The 22,594-nt window shown below is 51.8% G+C and overlaps 1 protein-coding gene across 1 annotated transcript in view; it reads right to left on the bottom strand.

Moving 5' to 3' along the window:
- Positions 1-7,727, bottom strand: part of MYO18B (myosin XVIIIB) — a 168,362-nt gene extending 160,635 nt beyond the window's left edge. Inside the window, exons 1-3 of the mRNA XM_054712773.1 lie at positions 7,680-7,727; positions 5,756-5,914; positions 12-1,013 (exon numbers count right to left, since the gene is read on the bottom strand). Coding sequence (XP_054568748.1) covers positions 12-1,013; positions 5,756-5,914; positions 7,680-7,727 — 1,209 coding nt within the window. The remainder of the gene's footprint in view (positions 1-11; positions 1,014-5,755; positions 5,915-7,679) is intronic.
- Positions 7,728-22,594: the final 14,867 nt, after the last annotated feature.

Below are 22,594 nucleotides of genomic sequence, written 5' to 3'. Positions count from 1 at the left end.
TTCCCCTGCACTTTGTGGCTCTCCTTCCCGGCTGCACCCACCTCCTTGGGGGCCTCACAGCCCTTCTGTGTCTTAGGCCCAGCCTCCCCTGCCTCCCCAGACTCACTGTGAGGCCCACGTGCTTCCTCCATCACTCCGGGAGCCTCCCCTACCTTCCCCTGCACTTCGTCCACCTTCTCCGCCTTGACCTGCGATTCGCCCGTCTTCTCCGCCTTACTCGGGAGGGCACCTTCTTTGTCCTTCCTCTGGGGACCATCCCACCTGCTCCTTCTGCCCAGGGAACCTCCCCACTTTTTCACCTGGACTTGAGCCCCGGCCAACTTCCCTTCGCCCCCTGCATCCTTGGAGAGATTCCCCTTTGCCGTCTTGTGTGTGGAGTCCGCTCCCCCCTTCTCCACTGTCCCTGGTCGCCCCCCTTCACCTGGCCCCTCTTTGCCCTGGGGCTCACCCCCTTTCAGCCCTTTGGTCTGGGGGGCCTCACCCCCTTTCCCCGCTGTGCCTTGATCTTTCTCGCCTTTTGTCATTGGCACAGTTCCTGGGTCCCTAGGACCCCCAGTCTGAGTCTTCTCAGCCTTCGGGGCTGCGTCCTCAGTGCTGGCCTGGGGACCACGAGGAGTTGGTGGGGCCTTCCCCTCTTTTCCCCCTCCAGGGTCTGTGGCTGGGGATGGAGTCTTGCAGGCGGGGGCGTCACGGGGCTGAGTCCTCTGCTCTGGCTTGGCCGAGTCCGGGTCCAGCTTGGCCACCATCAGCAGCACATCGCCCCTCCTCACGCCCCTCTTCAAGGGCAGAGGTTTTTTGGCTGGAGCCCCACTGGGGCCCGATTCCTGGGCCTTCTCGCCGTTGATGGTGGTCCTCTGCATGGGCTCCGTGGGGCCGGCCCCCTGGCTCTGCTGGCCCGGAATGTCTGCGTTCTGGGGAGAGCTGGCCTGGTTGTCCTGGGAAATCTTTTGGCTTCCAGAATTGGTGCCACTGTTGGACTTGCTGTTGGGCTGGCTAGTGGAAATTTCTGGAGTCTAGGAGAGAGACCACAACCATCCTTAGCTGCTTGCTTACCTGACAGCTTTGTCCTTGGCTCATTCACTCACTCATTCGTTCACTGATTTGTTCGCCCAGCCACTCATTCATCCAAAGGCCCTCAAGCGCCTACGACACCTGATGGGCACTGTCCTGGGCAATGAGCCAAACCCCCGCACCATGGATGTTGGCCCGGCGTCTGGAGGCCAAGTGACAGAGTGAAAGGACAGTGGACTTTGGAATTCAACAGACTCAACTCCAAATTCAACTCCTAACTCACTAGCTGTGTGGCCTTAGGTAAATTACTTCCCCTCTCTGAGCCTGTTTCCTAATGAGGACCATAATGGCCTACCTAGCGGATGGGCATGAGGATCCACGATCATATACAGAAACGGGGCCCAGCACATAGTAAGTCCTCAGTAACAGTAGCTGCCACTGCTGCCGTTGTTACTGTTGTTGGCACTGTTTGTATTTTTGTTTGCTTTGTTTTGGCCTTGTTTCCTGCTGGGACAGGACAAGGACTGGGGCCTGTCACCAGAGGACCTGTTCTAGTCTTGGCTCACACACTCTCCAGCTGGGTGACCGTGAACATCATCGTCCATCCTCTCTGGGCTTCGGTCTTCCCTCAGGGCAGGTAGACACCACCTGCCCACTGGGATATTTTGCAGGACGAGATGCGGAAAAGCACTTTGGAAAACGCAGGGAACTGAACAAACTGAGCTGCTGCTACTTCTGCTGCCCTGGTCCCCGCGCCCCAACCCCCATACCAGGTGAGGGCCCTGGTTTCTGGCCCTGAGGTCCTCCGCTCTCGCCTGATGTGGACATTTGGGCAACGTCACATCCATGGGGTCTCCGCTGCCTGCTCCTCTGCTGGGCCCTTTTACTGCCTAGTGATGTCAGCCCTCCCGAGCCCTCCTTCCTCAAACAGGATGGCTGTGACCTAACTTGCTCACCGGGCCAGCTTTGCCTCTCATGGGCAGTTCCAGCCTGGTGCCTGGCATCCCCGCCTGCCCTAGTCTGGGTTTTTCCATCATGGACCGTGCCAATGCCAGCCTGCCAAAGCCAGCCAGCACATCTGAGCCTGGGAATCTAGGGTTCTCACTCTCCTCCTGCAACTGAACCAGCCCCAGGATCGTGCTGATTCCGCCCTGCAAAGCTTCATTCACATCTGTGTCTCCTGTCCCGAATCCAGGTCTGTTTCCAGAGCCCCCGAACTGGTATCCCTTCAATGTGCTGCCAGTCATTCCAAACCCAATCGAAAGGTCTTGGCAGCTGCCACAGCCGACCCGAAAATCACTCACCACCACCATCTTCCATTCACAGTCCTCAACCGGGAGCCCTCGCCTCCGTTCTGGTTCTTTTGTCCCTGTTTATCCCCATGCCTCAGCCACACCAGACACTTCCCTGCTCCCCTGCTTTTGCTCAAGTTGAGCTTGCTGCCTGGAATGCCCTTTCCCCTCCTCACTCACCCGTGTGCTTCTCATCTTTCTATACCCAGCTCAAATGCCACTGCCTCTGCAAATCTTCCCCTGGAGACCTCAATCAGAAATGGTCTCCCACATCCATGAGGTCCCAGAGCCCTGGGCTAGCTCACCACCTGCAGCACCGACCACACCGTGCATCCCATTCCCGCTCCGACTGTGTGTCTCTCCTGTTTCAGATGGCGGATGCTTCCAGAACACAGTCTCTACCTGCATCTTTGTAAAAATGACAATAATATTGATAATAACAGCTGTCCTATGTAGATCCCTTGGAATGAGCCCTATACCGCCGTTATGCAATCTCCTACTCAACCCTCCTAAGAACACAGTGCAGGAGGTTCTGAACATCCCCACATGCTACGGACAAGGAAGCAAACACGAAGACGCTAGGTGGCCCAAAAGACAAAGCAAACTATAAAGCCATGCCGGCCTCTCTGAGTCTAAAGCCAGTGCCTATAACTTCTGCATATTAATGGCCTTACTTGTCTTTCTAGGGCTCACTGGAATCTTCTGGGATGTTTTTTAAATACTGATGCTTTGGCCCCACTCCCAGAGAGTCTGATGGATTTGGTCTGGGTTGTGGTCCCCCCAGGTGGTTCCAATGTGCAACCGGGACTAAGAACCCCTACTCTAGCGCCCAGGCCAAGTGGCTCAGCCTGACCTTCTGAAACCAGAAGGGAACCGCCTTGGAAAGGGGATTGGCTGCACTTGGCAAATATCACCACTGTCTACACCAGTTTGAAAAATGAGTCAGTGCCTTATTTTTAACCAAACCACCACAGCGGAGACTAACATGGGAGGGGCCAAGATCACCAATCCCATCCTCCCACTGCCACCCCACCCTAAAGGATGAGAGTTTATGGGGCAGAGGACGAAAGATCAGACTGGTTATTTTTCTTTCATAAACACCAAAGCCCTAGCCCTCTGCAGCTTTCTTAAACTCACACACACCCATTTTACAGAGGAGCAAACTGAGGCCAAGAAGGGACAGGGATGTGGCCTGAACCACACAGAGTGGCGAGGCCAGAACTGGAACCCAGTTCTCCTGACATTTGATAAGAGTCTCTCTCTACCCCAGTGGTGTTCTGGACTCTTGCTGTCCCTCACTAGCCCTAGGAAAACCAAGTTCCCTCCCTGAGCCTTGTTTTCCAGCCCTACAAAATGGTGATGGATTCTAATCGCTCCTTGCAAGGATTATGTGAGGGCCAAATGAAACGGCTGTGCAGGGATGAGGAGTGTCCCAGAGTTATTTACTGATTGGGACAAGAAAACAGAATTGGCAGGAACAGCCACAACCTGCTGCCTCGCAGAAGCCTGTCCTGAGGCTGCCCTGCTCCAGGCCCTGGAGCATCTTGGCCCATGGTCCAGCCACCTGTTGTGGTCTGAGGCCTGTCCATCCTGCATCTTGGCTCTGAGTCTCCATCCAGGCCCAGCGGTGACAGTGTGTCCCCAGCCTCTGCTCCTTTACTTGTGCACAGTGACGCCAGCAAGGCCTGCAGCCTCATGGAGCCCTTTCCTCCCAGGCCTCTGTGACCCACACCAGCCACCTCACTCCCCAAACTGGCCCTCCCCGAGGCAGATCACCAGAGCAGAGAACACACAGACTCACACCCTTACTCTGCCTCTATCTAACCTCATGACCTTGAGGAAGTCTCTTGACCTCTCTGAGCCTCAGTCTCCACCTCTGATAAGTGGGTATCATCCCATCTACCCCCAATGCCACACAGGGTTTCAAATAAGCCCATGAGCAGCACAGTGGACATTTAGTCATAAATGGCACACAGTAACATTTCATCATGGCCTAACAACAGCCTACGGGGGTCGGCTTTAGCTCCCGCTCATGCCTGGGTCGGGCAGGGGTGGGGACAGAGCCTGTCCTCCCTGTCATCCTCCCCGACAAAGACTTGGCAGGAGTGTTTCAGCAGCTGCTGCTGTTCAGCTGCCGGAGGACTTCTCTGATGCAGCCAAGTCACTGTCATTGGACAGGTGCAGTCACGTGGGGGCCGGCCGAGCAAACAACAGCTGAAGGGGAGTGGGAGGCAGAACCAGAATGGCCCCTGGGCTCAAGCCACCACGAGGTTCTGAGGCTACTAGATTTCTCAGCCTAAATATTGCAGCATCCACCTCACTTCCAGGGGCCACTGGAGTCCATGAGGAGACGCCCTTTTTGCCTAACACAGACAGACTATTTCCAGAGCTACTCTACTTGAGCTGGGTTTTGAAGGATGCATAGGAGTTCAATAGCTCAAGCTGAAAAACAGAACATTCCTCTAGGTACACTGTGCTCTAAGCCTACCTCCCTGGTGTCCAGCCCCATTATCCTGTCCAGGTTCCCTGGCCAAGGAGCTGGGGAAAAGGAGGGAGATAGCAGTGGCCACCCTCGGGAATAAATTTGCAAGTCCCTAAAGCATAGGGAGTGCGTCGTAGCCAACTATTGCTTCAATCCAGCTGTGCTATTCAGAATAATTAAGGATTTTTAATAGACATCAACCAATCAGAAGGGAAGCCAGCTGGAACAGGGTACTGAAGTCCCTACCTGTGCCAAATATTAACCCTTTAATTACTGGATTGTGGCCATTCCAAGGAACTAAGGAAAGGGGCCTAGATAAGCATAGCAGCTGGAGAGCGCTTGGGGGACTCAGGGCCCTGGTGGCAGAGAAGCCTGGGAGGGGGCCGAGGAGCACATACATGATATGGAAGGGTTTCAGAATGCTAACTATCAATACAGCTATAATCCATGAGTATATGAATATCTTTCCTGGCTAAATTAAACTGAGCTAACCATACGTCCTTAGCTAATTTCCAGATTTCTCTTTCTGCAAAAGTGAGACAAAATGATGCCCACAATCATCATCAACTAATATCATTCATTCCTGAAACAAACCTGCGCTGAGCACTCCCTATGGGCCAAGTACTATGAGAGCTGCTCAAGATACAAGGTTGAATGAGAGAGTTGCTGCTCTTAAGGAATTCTTAGTCAAATCAGTCATACGGTCAAGTAATCACTATGCCGACCACAACTGACACAGGCACGGAGGGTGCCGTGGGAATCGGAGGAAGGCAGGCAATGGGAGAGCTTTCCAGAGATGTACTCTCTAAGCCGGGTTTTGAAGGATGCAAAGGAGTTCAACAGACCAAGCTGAACACAGGAACGAGTGGGGATAGTAAGAGCCAAGGCGAGATGGCAAGGGACTCAGGAGGCGCACAGGACAGGAAGGTGGGTGACAGACACCTGGCCCCCCTCCTGCAGGGCCACCTACCTCTCGCTCTGGAGAGGCGAGCACCGCCTGTTTCTTCCGTCTTGCTTCCTTGGACTCTTTCTCAGTCTCCCGGACCAGCTGCTTGATGAAGCCGCCGGGGATGACGGAGAAGAGGGGAGGGGGCGAGGATGGCGGAGGACTCTTCTCCTCCTCCCGAATCTGTTTTGCAGAAGAAAGGGAAGAGTTCAGTGAGTGAACCAACAGGGGCAAGTGGCCCTCTCAATACTTTGCAAAGAAGCCTGGGAGGGGGCCGAGGACGACATACGTGACCAAGCCCATGTATGAGAAGCCATGGCAAAGCAGGTGAGGCTCAGTGGGGCTCTGGAAGCCCCCCCTCCCCCCAGGAAAATGGAATGCATGTGCAGCAGAGGTTACTCCAGCCTGGATCCAGTGTCCTCATAATATGAATCTGGATCGTCAAGGCCACTGGCCCCCCTCCTGGGTGTGGGACAGACCCATGTCTAAAAGGACCTGGCCAAAAGGAGCTTTTCCAGTTTCCAGAAGGGGCTGGATCACAGGGAACCATCTAGTTTGTACTTAATAGATTAATCAATTAATCACATAACCACTTACTGTGTGCCAGGAACAAGTCAAAGTGGAGAAGGGCCTGCAGCCATGATTTATAGAAGGGTCCAACCCCATGACTAGAGCCCACTCCACTGACCCAGTGCTGTGGCTTCTTAATGGTCCTTAAACAAAGACCTGGGCAGCCAGGGCCCCCCAGCACAGGGCCATAAAGCTGGCAGGGTGGACACCAGCATTTTACCACGGAAACATGGCCCAGGCCAGTGCTGACTGGAGTTGGGGTGCAGCTAGGACGGCTTCCTTGGCCACAGCGACCTTGGGGGCTGAGGCATGCCTGGGACTGGCTATGGCCCCCTGCGTTGTGCCTTTAACCTGTAATACTGTGACAGCTCATGAGGGGGAAAAAAAAAATCTCCCTAGTCTGCCCTAGTGAGACTCCAGATTCTCACAGTGATAAGCACTGTGGATTTCTGAAGTCAGTGCTTTCTATGGAAGAGCTACACACTGGTTTAAAAAAAGCTGCTTATCAAGGCCCTGTGTGTGTGGCTGGCAAGGACTCACAGCCAGGCTGATAGACAGGGACTCCAAAGAAGAGAAGGCCAGGAGACAACGCAGAGGCCACAGGGCAAGGCAGGTCACTGCACACCTCTGCCCAGCTAGAGAGCAGTAGGGCCACGTGAGGCCGGGCTCACGTTTACACCACGCCTCTCCCTCTCCCTGCCTGAGACCCACGTGAGTGATTCCTAAGGCAATTCAGCTGGTGCAAACTCTGCTTCTGTCAGGACTGTTCCCAGTGGTGGGGGCAGCAGCCAGGAGGCACCAGGAAAGGAGCTTCTCACCCACCTCACCCTTCGGCCTCCGATTCATCAAGTCCCAAGCGTGAGGGTGGGATGAGGGGCGGAGGACGTAACGGGCATCGAAGAAAGAGGCGAAAGAGGAAAGAGGAATAACTGGGGAGAAGGGCCCCTTTCCAGTTTCCCATGGTGCCAAGAGGCAGGGACCACAGACACCTGTCCCCCTGACGTAAGCCTGGCAGCCAACAGCTCTGCCCTTTCCCCACTGCCCACACTCTTCCTCCCACACCAACCCCCGTGCTCATCAAAACTGCCATCATGAGGATGGAAATGGGACAGCTGGTCTACCCTCGCTTCCTCACTGCCAACTGAGGAACAGGAAAGACGAGGCAGTCATGGGTGGAGTCAAGGGCATGGTCACTAAAGATCAGCTGGGTTGGACAGTCCCAGGCTAACCAAGCTGCTGGGGAGAAGATGGACGGTGGGGCTGGACATGTGACAGGGAGGCAATGGATGTCAGACCCTCTGCCCAAGGTGGGAGGGGGCAGCCTGGGCCACCCATGCTGTGTGTGGCAGGTCCTGCAGCTGCAATCCAAGCCCCGAGCGTTACTTTCCTTCTGTTCCCACAGGGCGAGGCGAGATGAGATGGCCATGCTGAGACAGTGCCAGGACCAACTGATGAGATGAGATGAGATGAGATGAGATGAGATGAGATGAGATGAGATGAGATGCAACTCTGTCAGCCAGCACAGAATGAGGCTACAGACACTGAACACGGCACATGAGATGGATGGACACAAGACTGAGACAAGGAGACAGACACGGTGGGGGAGAGAAGAGAGAGATAGGTTAGCTCACAGATACTGTCCCACTCCAACTGATGCCAAGAACCAAGTCCACAGAGCCAGGCACAACCCAGTCATGTACCCCTGGGAGGGGTATCGTCAGATGGAGGCTGCTGGCTATGTGGACAGTGCCCTGAAATCCTTTTTCTCTTGACTCCACACTGTAACCTTTTATTAAAATATAGCACACAATCAGAAAAGTACATAATTGTAAGTGTATAGCTCAGCAGCTCTCACATAAAGAACCTACCTCTATAACCAACACCCTGATCGAATATTATTTTAGATTTTTTAAATAAAAACATTTTACTTTAAACTATAAGTTAAATTTAAAATAATTTCAATTAAAATATTAAAAATAAAAGTTAAACAACATTTAAAATAGGATTAATAATTATTTTAATTTAAATTGTTAAAAAATAAATTTTAATCAAATAAAATTTAATTTAAGACATTATTTTATTTAAGAAGTTCAAGAACAGGCAAATCTAATCTAAGGTGATGGAGGTCAGAAGGGCTATTAACTTTGGGCTGGGAGGGGGCACAAGGGAATGATGGGGTGATGGAAATGTCCTACAGCTTGATCTGGGTGATGGCTATAGAAATATATCACATGTAAATATTCATCTACCTGTACAATTAGGATTGAATATTTAACTGTATGTAAATCATGTATCAATTCAAGAAATAAAAAGACCATGACCAGCCCCCCTGATCCTCCCTCATGCCCCCTTCTAGTTACCATTCTCCCAAGGGCAACCACCATCCTGACTTCGAATGCCATAAAACAGTGCTTTTTCCTTTTGTGACAAGCAGTGGGCTCCACCATGTGGCCATGCAAATTAGGAAAGGGCAGGAAACCAAGGCAATTAATTGACCCAGCAGGTTGGGGAGACAATTTAGCTTATTTAGGGGCCGTTATGAATAATGCTGCTATGAACAGTCATGGAAACCTTAGTGTGCCCCTCTGTTGCCATTCCTCTCGGACAGATTCCTAGGAGTGGCATGGCTGGGTCGTATGCTGACCTTATGTTTGACCTTTTGGAAAACGGGCAAACCGGTTTCCAAAGCGGCTGCACCATTTCCCGTCCAGCCCGCAGTGCACGAGGAGGCTCCCGGGAAGCACGTGCAGTTAACGCGGGAGGGGGCTCGTGGTGGCTTTTAAAGTGAAGAAAAGTACAGCGCGATGTTGCACACACAAAAACTAAGCAAATGGGCCAATAAACAACACGGCACATAGAAAATGAGGGCTGGGAGGAAATACACCACGATCTGGGCATGAGTCCCTTTCTTCTCCCTTCCAGCTCGGAGGGCACTGTCCCTCACTTGACCGCCCCCCCCCCCAGGCCCCTCCTGCAAGGTGCCAACGCATCCCCTGCTGTCAGAGCCACCATCATCCAAGGGTTTTTCGAAAGCTTGTTGGCCTGTGAGTTACCGCTCTCAGTGACTTAGGCATAAGAAGACGCCTGGGCAGCGTTCAAGGTGAGCGCTCCTCTGGCGGGGTCAGCGGCACATCCCGGAAGTTGGTGGGCTGACCTGGTGCGTGCCTAAAGCCAGTTCTCACCTCGCAAGAGCTCCTCGCGCGAGCATCTCTTTCCAGTTCTGCATAGGGCAGTGCCACGTTAGTAGCTTACAATCAGCCCGGGGAGTGTCTACGCCCCTGAAATTGGCAAATACTACTAATCAGGGTTTTTATTCGAGGAGCTGGCCGTTCAGTATTTACCAGGACGCCACTGGCTGAGACCCCGGCACTCCCACCCGGCCTGGCGTGCAGGGAATCTCAAGACCCAAAGATCCAAGAAGGGACATTTCAGCTCTGAGGTCACATGCCCATGCGGAGACCCTGGAAACATTTCCAAGTGCAAACAGCCAAGGCTCTGGCTTAAGGAAAAGCCCCCGCAGTGTGGGCTGTCCATCTAGCAAAGGCAGAGGAGGCAGATACCGCAGAAAGCCAGGTTTCCGGGGAGAGGGCTGCGGGAAGACTTTCAGCCCCTCCCCACTCATCCCCTTGGGAGACAGTGGGGATGCCCCTGGGTGACACACAGCCAGAATCCACTCCACTACACGCCTGGGGAGCAGAGCCCAGGTTATGAATAGGCCTGGTGCGAGGAGGCTGCCCTGGCCACCGCCCGCCCCCCTTCCCATCTAGCCCAGCCAGGCCTGGTCAGTGGCTGCTTCCCAAGAATCACCCTCAGCTTCAAGGCTCCAGGGGGAATCCTGGCTGTCAGTCTGGGCTGTCCTCAGGGGCTGCTGGCCGTGCCCGGAGGACATGGATGGCAATGGGAGGGAGCTGAGTGTGGGTCCTTCGCTCCCCCAGTCCTGCCCCTCAGAGGCTCCAGGCCAGCCTCACTGACCCGGGGCCAGCAGCCAATCCTGCTGTCAAGCCTTAATTTAAGCAAGGGTTCTTACCACCACATTCCCTTCCAGGCCTGAAACTCACACCTGCCTCCTCGGCAGCTGTTTTAAGCCCATGAGGAGGCCCCAGATGCTCAGAATTCGTGGCAGAAAGTCTCAAGTCGCCCCTACAGGGTGAGGGAAGCTGGTGAAGAGAAAGGCAGCCCCAAAGCCTGCGATGGTTTGGAGCAGTTTTCCATGCACACATGCTAGATCTGAGTGGCCCCATGAGGCCCTCAAGGCTTCCCCTGACCCCCCACAATGTGCGGTACTGACACGGCAGCCTGTGACGTCTCTTGTCTCATAGAACAGATTATCAAGTCTTTGAGTGGCCTCCAGGGCCCCCATGACCACCCGCCCTAACACCTCGGCCCCTTGCTCCTCCACTTCAGTGACACTGATCTCCAGAGTTCCAGCCCGTTCCAGCCCCAGCCACCCTCACAGGACTCTCTCATAGCCTCCAACCTTCTCCACCCAATCACCCACTTGGCTTTGACCTAAGACCACATGTCTTAGGTTCGTGGTCGGCAAACTGCGGCTCGTGAGCCACAAGCGGCTCTCTGGCCCCTTGAGTGTGGCTCTTCCACAAAATAACCCCGGCCTGGGCGAGTCTATTTTGAAGAAGTGGCGTTAGAAGAAGTTGAAGTTTAAAAAATTTGGCTCTCAAAAGAAACTTCAGCCCAAACCGGTTTGGCTCAGTGGATAGAGCGTCGGTCTGCGGACTGAAGGGTCCCAGGTTCGATTCCGGTCAAGGGCATGTACATTGGTTGCGGGCACATCCCCGGTGGGGGGTGTGCAGGAGGCAGCTAGTCGATGTTTCTCTCTCATCGATGTTTCTAGCTCTCTATCCCTCTCCCTTCCTCTCTGTAAAAAAAAAAAAACAAAAAAAAAAAACACACAATAAAATATAAAAATAAATAAAAATAAAAAGAAACTTCAATCGTTGTACTGTTGATATTTGGCTCTGTTGACTAATGAGTTTGCCGACCACTGTCCTAGGTCACTCCTGGGTCCTCGCTCATTTCAATTTTCATTTAGAATTCTGTCTTTGCCACAGTTTGGCTGTGAGTGTGTTTATTCCCCCAGCTTTATTACACTGTCCTGTCTTATGCTGTCCCCTGTGGACTCAGGTTGAGGCCCAGTGTTTTAGGTGTCCAGGAATTCAACTCAATTCTGACATTATCTCACGGAGATAGCATCAGATTCCACAGGTAAAGGGCCCAGTCCCACAAAACCACCCTCTACTGCAGACACCCATTGCAAATCCAGGTTGTTAGCTATGCCTCTGTCCAACCAACCAGCTCCAATGCCAACAGCAAGTCCAGGTTGCTCCCGGTAGAGTGGTCCCCCCTTATCTGTGGGGGATACATTCACAGACCCCTAGTGGAAGCCTGAAACCGGGGATAGTACCACACCCTATACTGTATATACTATTTTTCCCCATACACTAAGGTGACCAGACGTCCCGCTTTTGGCGGGACAGTCCCGATTTTTAACAATTTGTCCCGTGTCCCACGGCGTTTTAAAAAAGTCCCGATTTTTGGAAAGAATGCACAACAAGCTAGGGAACGGCGGGAGAACGGGAAGTGAATATACGGTTTTCGGCGGCCATGTGGCTATTTAGCCAGGATATGAGTTTTATATTATTTTTGTTAATTTTATAATGTTAAACTTTAATAATAACAAATAATTGTTGAGAACTGATTATCGAGAACTGCTTATCAAAGTTTGCATTGTTGATCAGTTGTTAGAATTCGACCACCATTGTTTGGCCTTAATGAACAATGGCATTTTTTGGGGATTGGCAACGACGAAGACATTTTGTAACTGTCTCTCAGACGATACACATCGTGCTGCGTGCTAGTAAGCTAGTTAAACAAGCGATGTCATTACAAATCAGCTATTCAGATAATTTAGGTAAGTTATTTATTTATTTATTTCATAAATACATAAATTTTCTTGAATTTAGCAGACAGTACTCGTATTATTCATATTTTATAGTGGCGGCAAAAAGTCTAGCGCCGGCCTTGAAAGTGACACTTTCGACTTACGTTACGGCAAATTCATGACCTTTTAAACAACGACAGCAATCTACTAAAAAAAAAATTCACTCCAATGAGAAATATGCCAAAGAATAAAATAATACTATACATAATTTTTATTTATTATATTTGTAAATTGTACTTATGTTGAAATTTTAAAAAGTATATTACTATACTATTTTTGCGTTCTATGAAAATTTTTGTTGCACCATATAGACCAAATTTTTAATCAAGAACCCCCCCCCCCTCCGGTCAATGGTATCCCGCTTTACCAATGTTAAAATCTGGTCACCTTACCATACACACATACCTTTCCGCTTACAGGAAACGTTTTACGGCTTCTCTTTGGCCTATCCGAATTGCCAGCATCACGACTTTTGAGGCTTGGGGACATTACTAAGCAAAATAAGGGTGACTTGAACACAAGCATTGAGATAACCTCTGAGACAGCAGACCCTGACTATCAGGCAAAGGGATGACTCACTTCCGGGACTGGCCAGGGCAGAACACGCGAGATTTTATCTGGCGAGATTGTATCGCGCGAGATTTTCCCTCGCGAGATTTCATAACGAGACTCCGGACGGCGCTCGATTTAAACTTCAAAAAATTGTTCGTTTCTGAAATTTCCCGCTTAATATTTTCGAATGCGGTTGACCTCGGATAACTGAAATCTTGGGAAGCGAAACCACAGTGAAAAGGGGACTTTACTGACCTTCGGACCCACTGGCTGTAAATCAGAGGTTCCCCCGTCACCCCCTTCCTTGGATTCGATTAATTTGCTAGAAAAGCTCACATAACTCAGAAACATGTTACTTACTAGGTGGTGGGTTTATTGTACATGAATAGGACGCAGGAACAGCCGGATGGAAGAGATGCACAAGGCAGGGTATGGGGGGAAAGGTGCTTCGAATAATAAACAGAAGAATAATAGAAAATGAGCCAGCACCACTCTGACAGAAGAACAGGAAAAGAAGGAATTCCTGGACCCATCACCCAGTTAGTAGCTCTGTGCCCTTGGACAAGTTATAAACCTCTCTGACTCTCCATTTCCTCCTCCTTAACCCTTTATGCTAACCGTGTCGAGTCACACTCGACATCCGAGTGCAAAAGGTTAAAACGGGAACTGTGCACCCCCTGGCTTCTCCATGTATTAAAAACAAGGCGATGAGTGTGAGTGGGTTTGCCATCTGCGCCTGTGAAGCAGTGTCGCACAATTGACGATCTTGGTTCATGTTGCTTATTAGACTAAACAGACAGGTCTTGAGCAAAAAGGAGCCTGGCCCGGTTCATTTCACTCTCCATGACCCCGGGCCACGTAAGCCTCTAAATCTCCCTTCCTGATCTGTACAATGGGGATAATAAGCTCCCAGGCATAATCAGCGTGAATGAGACTTCTAATCCCATTGGGCAACCATCTGTCTCTCAACTCAACCGGTAATCCGGTCGCCTTCCCTGAAATGGAAACGCAACCCCCCCCGCCGATATTCAGCACAGCTGAAAATGCACTCCGTCCTCCATGGGCGGAGAGAAATTCCCTTGGGACCTCGGACCTTGAAATTCCTGCCTTTCCAGGTGTGAGCACTGGCTGCGTATTTGGTAAACCCATGTAGCCGCTTCTCGGGGATCTTTAAAAAGTCATCGGGGAGAGGCTCCGTGAGAAGCGGAGCAGAAAAAGAAAATTACGGATATGAGTGAGTCATATCCCTTGGGGAGGAGTTCATCGGAAGCTATTCAGTCTTTCCCTGGAGGCTTGGAGAATGATGATGGAGATGGGTTCGGGGGTAGGGGTAATTGGGGAAATTGGGACATTATTCCTTAAATGGGGAGCCCCACAGGGCTCTCTGAATGCCAGCCTCAAAGGCGGGAGCTGTTCTAAGACGAATGCCCTCATGACGAGGGGGTGTGTCCTTGAGCAAGTTGCTGCCGCAGCTGTTCGCAGATGGGGTTAGACTTAACAGCACCCAGGGGCCCTTCACGTTGTCTCAAACCCACTTTCTACAATTTTTCAAATAATTCCATTTCATGTGCTTTGAACATTAAGAGGACCATGAAAAGCCGTGGTGGAGCTTTAAATGCATGTGGTGAAATGAAAGAGGCCCATCTGTCAAAGCTACATTCTGTATGATTCCAACTGAATAACATTCTGGAGAAGGCAGAACTATGGAGACAGTAGAAAGATCATTGGTTGCCAGGGTGTAGGGAGGATGGGGAAGGATGAATAGGCAGAGCACAGAGGTGTTTAGGGCAGTGAAACTATTCCGTATGAGACTACAGTGATGGATCCGTGTCCTTACACATTTGTCCAAACCCACAGAACGGAACACAACCAGGAGTGACCCCTGATGTAAACGCTGGACTCTGAGTGGTCATGATGTGTCCATGCTGGTTCATCAGTGTAACAACGGACCACTCCGATGGGGGATGCTGACCATGGGGCAAGCTATGCCTGTGTGAGGTCAGGGGGTATATGGGACATCTCTGTACCTTCCCCTCCATTTGGCTGTGAACGTAAAACTGCTCTAAAAAAAATTCAGCATATGCCATATACCACATCAACGAACCACCTGCTTAAACTGGGCCATTCAGACAGTTGTTTTTATCTACTAGGGCAGTGGTCGGCAAACTCACTAGTCAACAGAGCCAAATATCAACAGTACAACGATTGAAATTTCTTTGGAGAGCCACATTTTTTAAACTTAAACTTCTTCTAACGCCACTTCTTCAAAATAGACTCGCCCAGGCCGTGGTATTTTGTGGAAGAGCCACACTCAAGGGGCCAAAGAGCCGCATGTGGCTCGTGAGCCGCAGTTTGCCGACCACGGTACTAGGGAAAGCAAGACACTTAAGACCTGCCTCATGGTAGAGACCCAGCTAGAGTTTCCATTCTTTTGGCATCGAGAGGAGGGTCTCTTCAGCCCTCGGGCCTTCTGTTCTCATCTCAAAATGCCACCAGAAGGGCTTGATCGTTCTCCCTACAAAACTTTGCCATACTCAGCCCCCGTCTGTGTCCCGCCCCGGTGAGTTTGGACAAGGTGGGTGCTGAGCAGCAGCCCTCTGAGGTTGTGCGGGCTCCCAGCAGAGGAGAGGCGGTCCTCCAGCCTCCGTGGGCACCGAACCGCCTGTGAGGTTTGAAGTCTGTGGATTTCTGGGCTCCTTCCCCCAGGATGGGTTAGGAGTTCCGAGATGGGCCCGGAACCTGCGTTTCAGAAGGCTGAGGCTGATGTAGGTCGTCAAGGACCCACACTGGGAAAACACTGGCCTGGGGCTGAATCCTGGAGGACACCTGGGGATGACCTGGCCCCACCCCGGCAGGTGTCCGAGGGGAGACTAAAGCTCAGACCAGGAAGGATTTGTCCAAGGTCACAGAGAGGTCACAGCCGAGCCCAAACGAGACTATTCAAGGTGACCAGGCCTATGTGCAGGTGGCAACAGATATCTATTAACTGGTGACATACAGACCCTCAAAAGTCAGGAGACCAGGAGACTAAACCTCCTCCATCTCCTACTCCTCCTTTCTCTCCGCCCCTCCTCCCCTTTCTCTCTGTCATTATTTTCTAGAACTCATCCACAGCCTAAACCACACAGGCCCTCCCCCAGCCCACCCTGGACAGGTTACTCAGAGACAGGAGGTCTCGACTCAGGTCAGCAGCAAAGACAGTCCCCACGGGAACCACCATCCTGCCGGGCACCGGAAGCCCGCTGGTGCCCTGACCCAGGCAGGCATGGTCTCGGCTGGCCACAGAGTGAAAGCAGCAGCCCAGGTTTCCGGATCCTGTGGGACAGAAACCCAGGCCCCCGCCGGGTCAAAGGCCAGACTGGGCAGCTTGGGACCGACGGGGCTTTTCCCACCCAGCCACCTGAACACCTGAAGGGGAAAGCTGTCGAGGCAGGGCTCCGAGGCCTGCAGCTGGGGAGGCCTTCGTGGCTCAGAGAGGGAGCTCCATGTCAAAGCACAGCCCCCCCCGCTGTCCCCACCCCGACCCCCACCCCCGAGGCCTGTGAACCGTCTCCATTCAAAGCAATGCCTGGTCCCGGGTGTGCCAGATAGAGCACCTCAAGACGGAGAATCGAGTCAGCACCGCATGAAATTCAAACCTCCGTCCCTGAACCACCACCCCCTCCCCCACCACACACACGGCTCCATTTGGAATTAAAAAACCGTTAGCCATAAGGCTGACCCTGCACAGGGTTGGAAAGATGAAAGAGGAAGGGTTTGGCTCCCTGACCATAAACAGACAGCCGGCTTTGGACAGCCAGCCGAAGTCCCAGGCCCTTGAAAGTGGGAACCCCATTGTCTGCCGGCCGAGATTCCGCAACGGTGGTTATCGAGTGACTCGAAACATGTTTTTTAAAAAAGGATTCGAAAACAGCTGCGTCCTGACAAGGCTGATTCTTAATAGAGTCCCCGCCCAGCGTTTTGTTCTAAAATCCACCCACAAAACGCTCTCGTTTTCTAAGAAAGTGATGTCCGCTCCAGAAAGGCCTACCGGAGACCGCAAGACCAGAGGCCTGCCGCCACGGCCCCCCAAAAACACATCCTGGAAAAGGAAAACCGACCGATCAGCTCCCAAGGTGCCCATCGCAAAACCCAGGCCGACGGTACCTTGTCCACACGAGACCTCGGGTCCCAGGATCCTCTCCCGCCCGAGAGGCCTCCCCAGGTGGCGGCGCAGAGAGCCCAGCAGGCCGGCAACGCAGGGGCGAAGGACAAATGTCACAGGCACCCCTCCCCACGCTCTCACACACAGCCCCTCTCGGACTGCTCCTCCCGGGCCCTCCCCCGCCCTCCCTCTGCGCCAGTGTGATAGCAGCAGCTGAGTGCCCGAGTCATTTCTAAAATTAGCCGGTGAGCTCCAGGTCTGGCCAGGGGACGGCAGCCCGGGGTGGCCGGTGACCAGGCATCGGAGAGCATGGACATATTTGGTGGCGCAGAGCAGGGGAGGGGACAGCTCCCGACGCAAGCACATTCTCACCCGTCATCCCTGTCCGGGCCAGGCCGCACACCCACGCTTCTGCCTCCCTGTGCCCCGTGCAGGTGCCTGGACGCCACAGGAATTGGGCCAGGGGAGCCCGGGTCTCCGTTCCCGCTGGATTCTGGGAGGAAATACCGTGAACTACAGCTGCTGCCTCTTAGCCAACAATCCGCGCCGGACACGTGCCTGATGGGCAGGCAGCAATCATCACACCGACCGGAGGGCTTTCATGGACTCATTTACTATTTCTACTTTTTTTAAAAAAACATTTTATTGATTTCAGAGAGGAAGGGAGAGGGAGAGAGATAGAAACATCAATGATGAGAAAATCATTGGCCAGCTGCCTCCTGCATGCCCCTCACTGGGGATCGAGCCCACAACCCGGGCATGTGCCCTGACCGGGAATTGAACCCTGACCTCCTGGTTCATAGGTCGACACTCAACAGCTGAGCCACGCCATCTCACTCTTTACTGTTCCTGACAACCCTCTGAGCTAGGGCTTCCCCGCGCCCATTTGACTGCATGGGTCAGATCGGGAAGCACGAAACACACATTCCAGGAAAACTTGCTGGCCACGTGACCCCATGGTGGCTTCCTTCTTTCCCGAACCAGCACACAGCTCATGGGCGGGAAGTACCTACTATACCCCCTCGGCCTGTGGACCCACAAGCAGACGGTTCTGCCCAGCCCACCCCCCCCTTGCCTGCAGAGTAAGCTGGGGAGCCTGGCATAGCTGTGGGACACACGGGAGACGAGATGGACCTCCTGGGTTCCCCCGGGGCCCTGGCTCTCACGGACCCTTTCCTTGTAATGGATCTCGCAGGAGGTGCAAGCAGGCAGTCTCCACACCCCTGACACGGTGAAGTTGGCTGTGCTCCAACCCACGGAATCAACAGAACCGCTTGCTGGCAGGCACTCCCTTTCCCTTTATAAAATCGGCCTCTGCACGAATCCCCCTCCCTTCCCCAAGTCAGGATTCTGCAAAGTGAATCCCTCCTGACGTCTCCACAACTGGAGAAATGCAGTTTTTAATTCGGGGGAGGGGGGGGAGATAGAGAAACAGCACGTCCGGGGAGCTGTCTTGGCACAGGTCCTGTTTATTGAGATGTACAGAAGTAAGTTATCAGTGCAGAGAGCCAGCCTCGCTGCTCCCACGTGACAGTAAGAGATGGTGATACTGACGGTGACACACCAGCACCCAGGGCGGCGACCACAAATGAGAAACAGCATCTTGGCGGGACCCTACGTCAGACGTGCACTAGTGAGCACAGAGACAGGCCCAGAAACTTCCACGGGCACCATCAATGGGAAAACAAGTCACTTCGTCGGTACGATATCTAGATGTACAAGGTCCAGCGCACTGGCTTCCCTCTGCATAGCAATGCCCAGTACGGAACGGACTTATTTCTTGAAGGGTATTACATGTTGCCAAGAATATAGCAAACATGTTACTTCATGGATGGCCCTGCAAAGAGGCAATCGGGAGGAAGCCCCCTCACCGTCCGATCTTTATTCTCGTTCACGTAAATCCTCGAGGGTCCGCTCGCAAAGCCGACCTCTGGCCAAGTTTCGATCGTACACGAGGGCACTGGCTAGTGTAACCCCGTTCTTCGAACCATCTGGAAACAGCGAGGTGGGGCGGGGAAAGGTCACCTTCAGAAGGGCTACTCCCGGAAGCGGTGTTTTTAAACACTGCGGATTTGCCGAGAGCAAGTGCTCGATCAATCAAGTGCAATAATCGAAGCTCAAGGCGATGGCAAGACTGATGGTGGGGGCTTGGCCCAGGAAGAGCAGGAAATGAAGGATGCGTCGCAGGCGAGCTCGGCTCCTGGAGGATGGCCGTAACGACGGGAAACTGAGCGCCCCGCTCACTGGGGCCCTCACACAGGCTGGGGCTTTACGGACAAATGGACACCCCCAGGGAGTGAGGCGAAATGCTTCACTGACGTTCTTCTAAGTGCAGCCAATAAGGCATCCGGAGGCGTTGGGAAGAGGTAGATGAAAGCAGTAACTCACAGCGAGGTCGCTGTCGGGGGTGTTGCTAGAAAGTTCGTCCCCCTCCTCGCTCAGACCGGAGGATGGGCTATTGCAGAAACAGGCCGTGGCGGTGCGGAGGTGTGTGCCCCGCATTGCTGGGCGCCTCATTTCGATTTTATCTTGTGAAAAATGGGAAGGGCTGCCATTTCTTTCAATAACCAGCTACACAAATAAAAAGGGACAGGCATGATAAGGAAGGCCGTTGATGAAAACAAACGGAAGGAGTCAATAAATAATGTAAAATGCTTTTGTGCTAAAACAGAACTCTTGTTTTATATATATGTAGTTGAGCAATCTTTGTGTTATCCAGAAAAACACAAATCTATTTGTTGTAATTCATTAAAACACAGAAAAACTCAATCTATAATAATAAAGGCATAGGCTAATTAGACCAGACATCCTTCTGGATGACCTTCCAGACGACCTTCTGGACAAAGCCGGGGCTGCGAGGGAAGCCTGGGTCCAGGGTGCCAGAGGGAAGCCGGTGCCAGCAGCCGGGGGAAGGAAGGCCTACTCTTGCACGAATTTCGTGCATCAGGCCTCTAGTTTAATAAAAAAACTAAAAACGGCCAGTGTTTTGCTTACAAACTACATATAATATATACAACATGGAACATAATCAACTGAGAAGCAAACCCAGTGGCAAGTCCTTTGTAATATGAACACACGATTAGAATTATTTCTGCATTCCCTACCCTTACATTTTATATTAGGACAAAATTTTAAACATGGAATTGAATTGGCCCGACTAGGATTCTGAATGAAATAAAAAAAAAAATCATTAGAGAAAAACCACACTTTGATCTTTTTAATCTAGTTAAATCCTATTGTCAACTGGTGAAGGATATATTTTTTAATGGCCAGGGAAGGCCTTGAAATGATTGTTTCGAGTATCTTACGGTATATTTCAAACTGCAAATCAAGGTAAGTCTTGCTTTAGACAGGTCGCTGTTTGTTGCTGTCCTTCTTCCTTCTTTTGGTTTATTTCTCCCAGGTTTGCTGCGGTCTTTCCGAGCAGGATGCTTCTGTGCCTCGGTGCACCCGGAATGTGAGGCTTTCATTTCACTGAACTGACCAATCAGAGGCACGAGGAATGAAACCTTTGCCTCAGCAGTGAAATGACAGCTAATTTCTAGAAGTCTTGCTGAAAAACCACCCTTAAACATGACAGAGAAGAAAAAAAAAAAATCATGAGCCCCCATGACAGGAGGGGATAAACGCACGAAAGAGAAAGTTTTAGGTTTAAAAAAAAAATAATAACCTTGGGTTCAAAAAGTTTTAAATTTACTCTGTATATAGCAGCTTAAACTATTATTTTTAGACTTTGCTTTACTGATTCCTTTGAATTATGAAATCAAGGCTCATTATACCATAACTATATAAAAATACCAGTTCGATGATCTTCTTCGACAATGTTAAAATACCCCAACCATCTATGTATATCTAAAATAACGAGAAAACTTGGGCAGAATTTCGTCTTTTTAAATGGTCCAAACATAGGAAGGGTCAAACATCTTAGGAATGATGTAACACTTTTAAAACCGTCTGGAATAGCCACGTATACCAACGAACTTCTCCGACCTTCTAGGACCTTCCGTCGACACCTACCCCATCAGAGGGGCTGTGGGCACCCCCATCAGAGGGGCTGTGGGCACAAGTTCAGGCAGAAGACGTGTCTCCCCAGGACTGCCCACCCAGACCCCTACACAACCGGAGGCCACAGAGTACCATCAACGGAGGCCATCCATGCCAGGCCCTCCTCAGCCATGCCATTGTAAGTCAAGTGTGAGTTGGGGGAATAGAAGAGTTTACTTGGCATAAGTCTGAGGCAACAGGGTTCTTCCCATTCATCTCTCTTAGGAGCAATTCCTAAATTTCTACAGGAGAGATTAACTTTACCTTCCACTCCAGAGCAAAAACTGTATTTTTCAAAGAGATGCGCATCAGAGAAGGTAACGTCCTAGGCGTGAAGCGTGAGACGCTGAGCCCAGAGCCGGAGGGGTCCGCCTGCCTTCTGCACACGAGGCCCCGAGGTTTCTGCGGTCTCCGTGCTGCGCCTGCGTGTTGGCGGTGGCGAGAGCAGTGACAGCTGCGCTTAGCCAGGCCGGGGGAGACGCTCGCTCTTGATGAACAACTGCGTCTGTCTTGGTGGTGTTTTTGCTCTTTTTTTTTTAAACAACTTAATTCCCCTTCCCTTTTAAACTCGGGAATGCATGTGCTTAGCGTGCATCGGAAATACTGGAAAGAGCAGGCAGTTGAACATGCGTGTTAATTTGAACTCCCAACTAAGAGATGCGATGGACAGTGGCCCTCCCGATTTCTTTTCCGAAGTAACTCCTGGGAAATAAAAGACGCTTCCAGTAATTAGCTTCCCAATTCCCCAAATAGAGTTTCATTTAGAAAGCACTTTCTTTCCCGATGAACACAGCACACGAATGTGAGGACGAAGATTTGGAACCACTAAAAAGATCAAGGACAGGATGCAGATAATGACGACGTCAAGTTTTGTATATTGTTATTAACTAAGAAATGAACAATAACAGTGCACTGAGACCAGGACAAACAAGTGGACTTTTAAAATTGCTGTTATTATTTTTAGTCGGATGACGCGGAGGGCTTTGCTGGCAAAACACACTGGTTCTTATAACCCAGCGTTTATCTGGGGCGTGAGAAGGGCCTGGAACTTGCCAGGGGGAAAAACCACGGGGAAAAGACGCCACTGGGATCGGGTGGAGAGTCTCTAAGCTCTAACATCCCGGTCACAGGACCCCGCCCCCCCCCAGGGCACAGGGTCACTCACGAATGACAACATAGATCAGTATACACAAGGAACCCATCGGGACACATTCATTCTTTTCTCCAATGAAATTCATTTAAATCACACCAAAAGGTACAACGGTTTCCTTCCTTCACACATCCATCGCCGGTATGTTCTCTGAGGTCAGGCAGGAGGAACCAGATTGCCCGCGTCACGCCACGGGGGCTGTCGAAACCCAACGGACTCGCCCCCACACGTCCCTGTGCACCCAGACACGTGAAAGTGCGGCTCGTGTACTTGAAGATTTCTGCAGATCGTTATTCCCCTGAAGTTTAAAACCCCATGCCGGCCTCGCCTTCGGAATCGCTGTCAACGTCTCCAGTGGTCGAGCGCCGGCAGTTCCCACGGGCTCCGTGTCCTCGGGGGCCGCTCCCTCCGTGCCCAGCGCGCCGAGCGCTCCCTGCGGGGGGC

Source organism: Eptesicus fuscus, chromosome 23 (assembly GCF_027574615.1).
Source record: "Eptesicus fuscus isolate TK198812 chromosome 23, DD_ASM_mEF_20220401, whole genome shotgun sequence".
Lineage (NCBI taxonomy): Eukaryota > Metazoa > Chordata > Mammalia > Chiroptera > Vespertilionidae > Eptesicus > Eptesicus fuscus.
The sequence above is the reverse complement of the archived record's forward strand: the minus strand, read 5'-3'. Positions and strand labels throughout refer to the sequence as shown.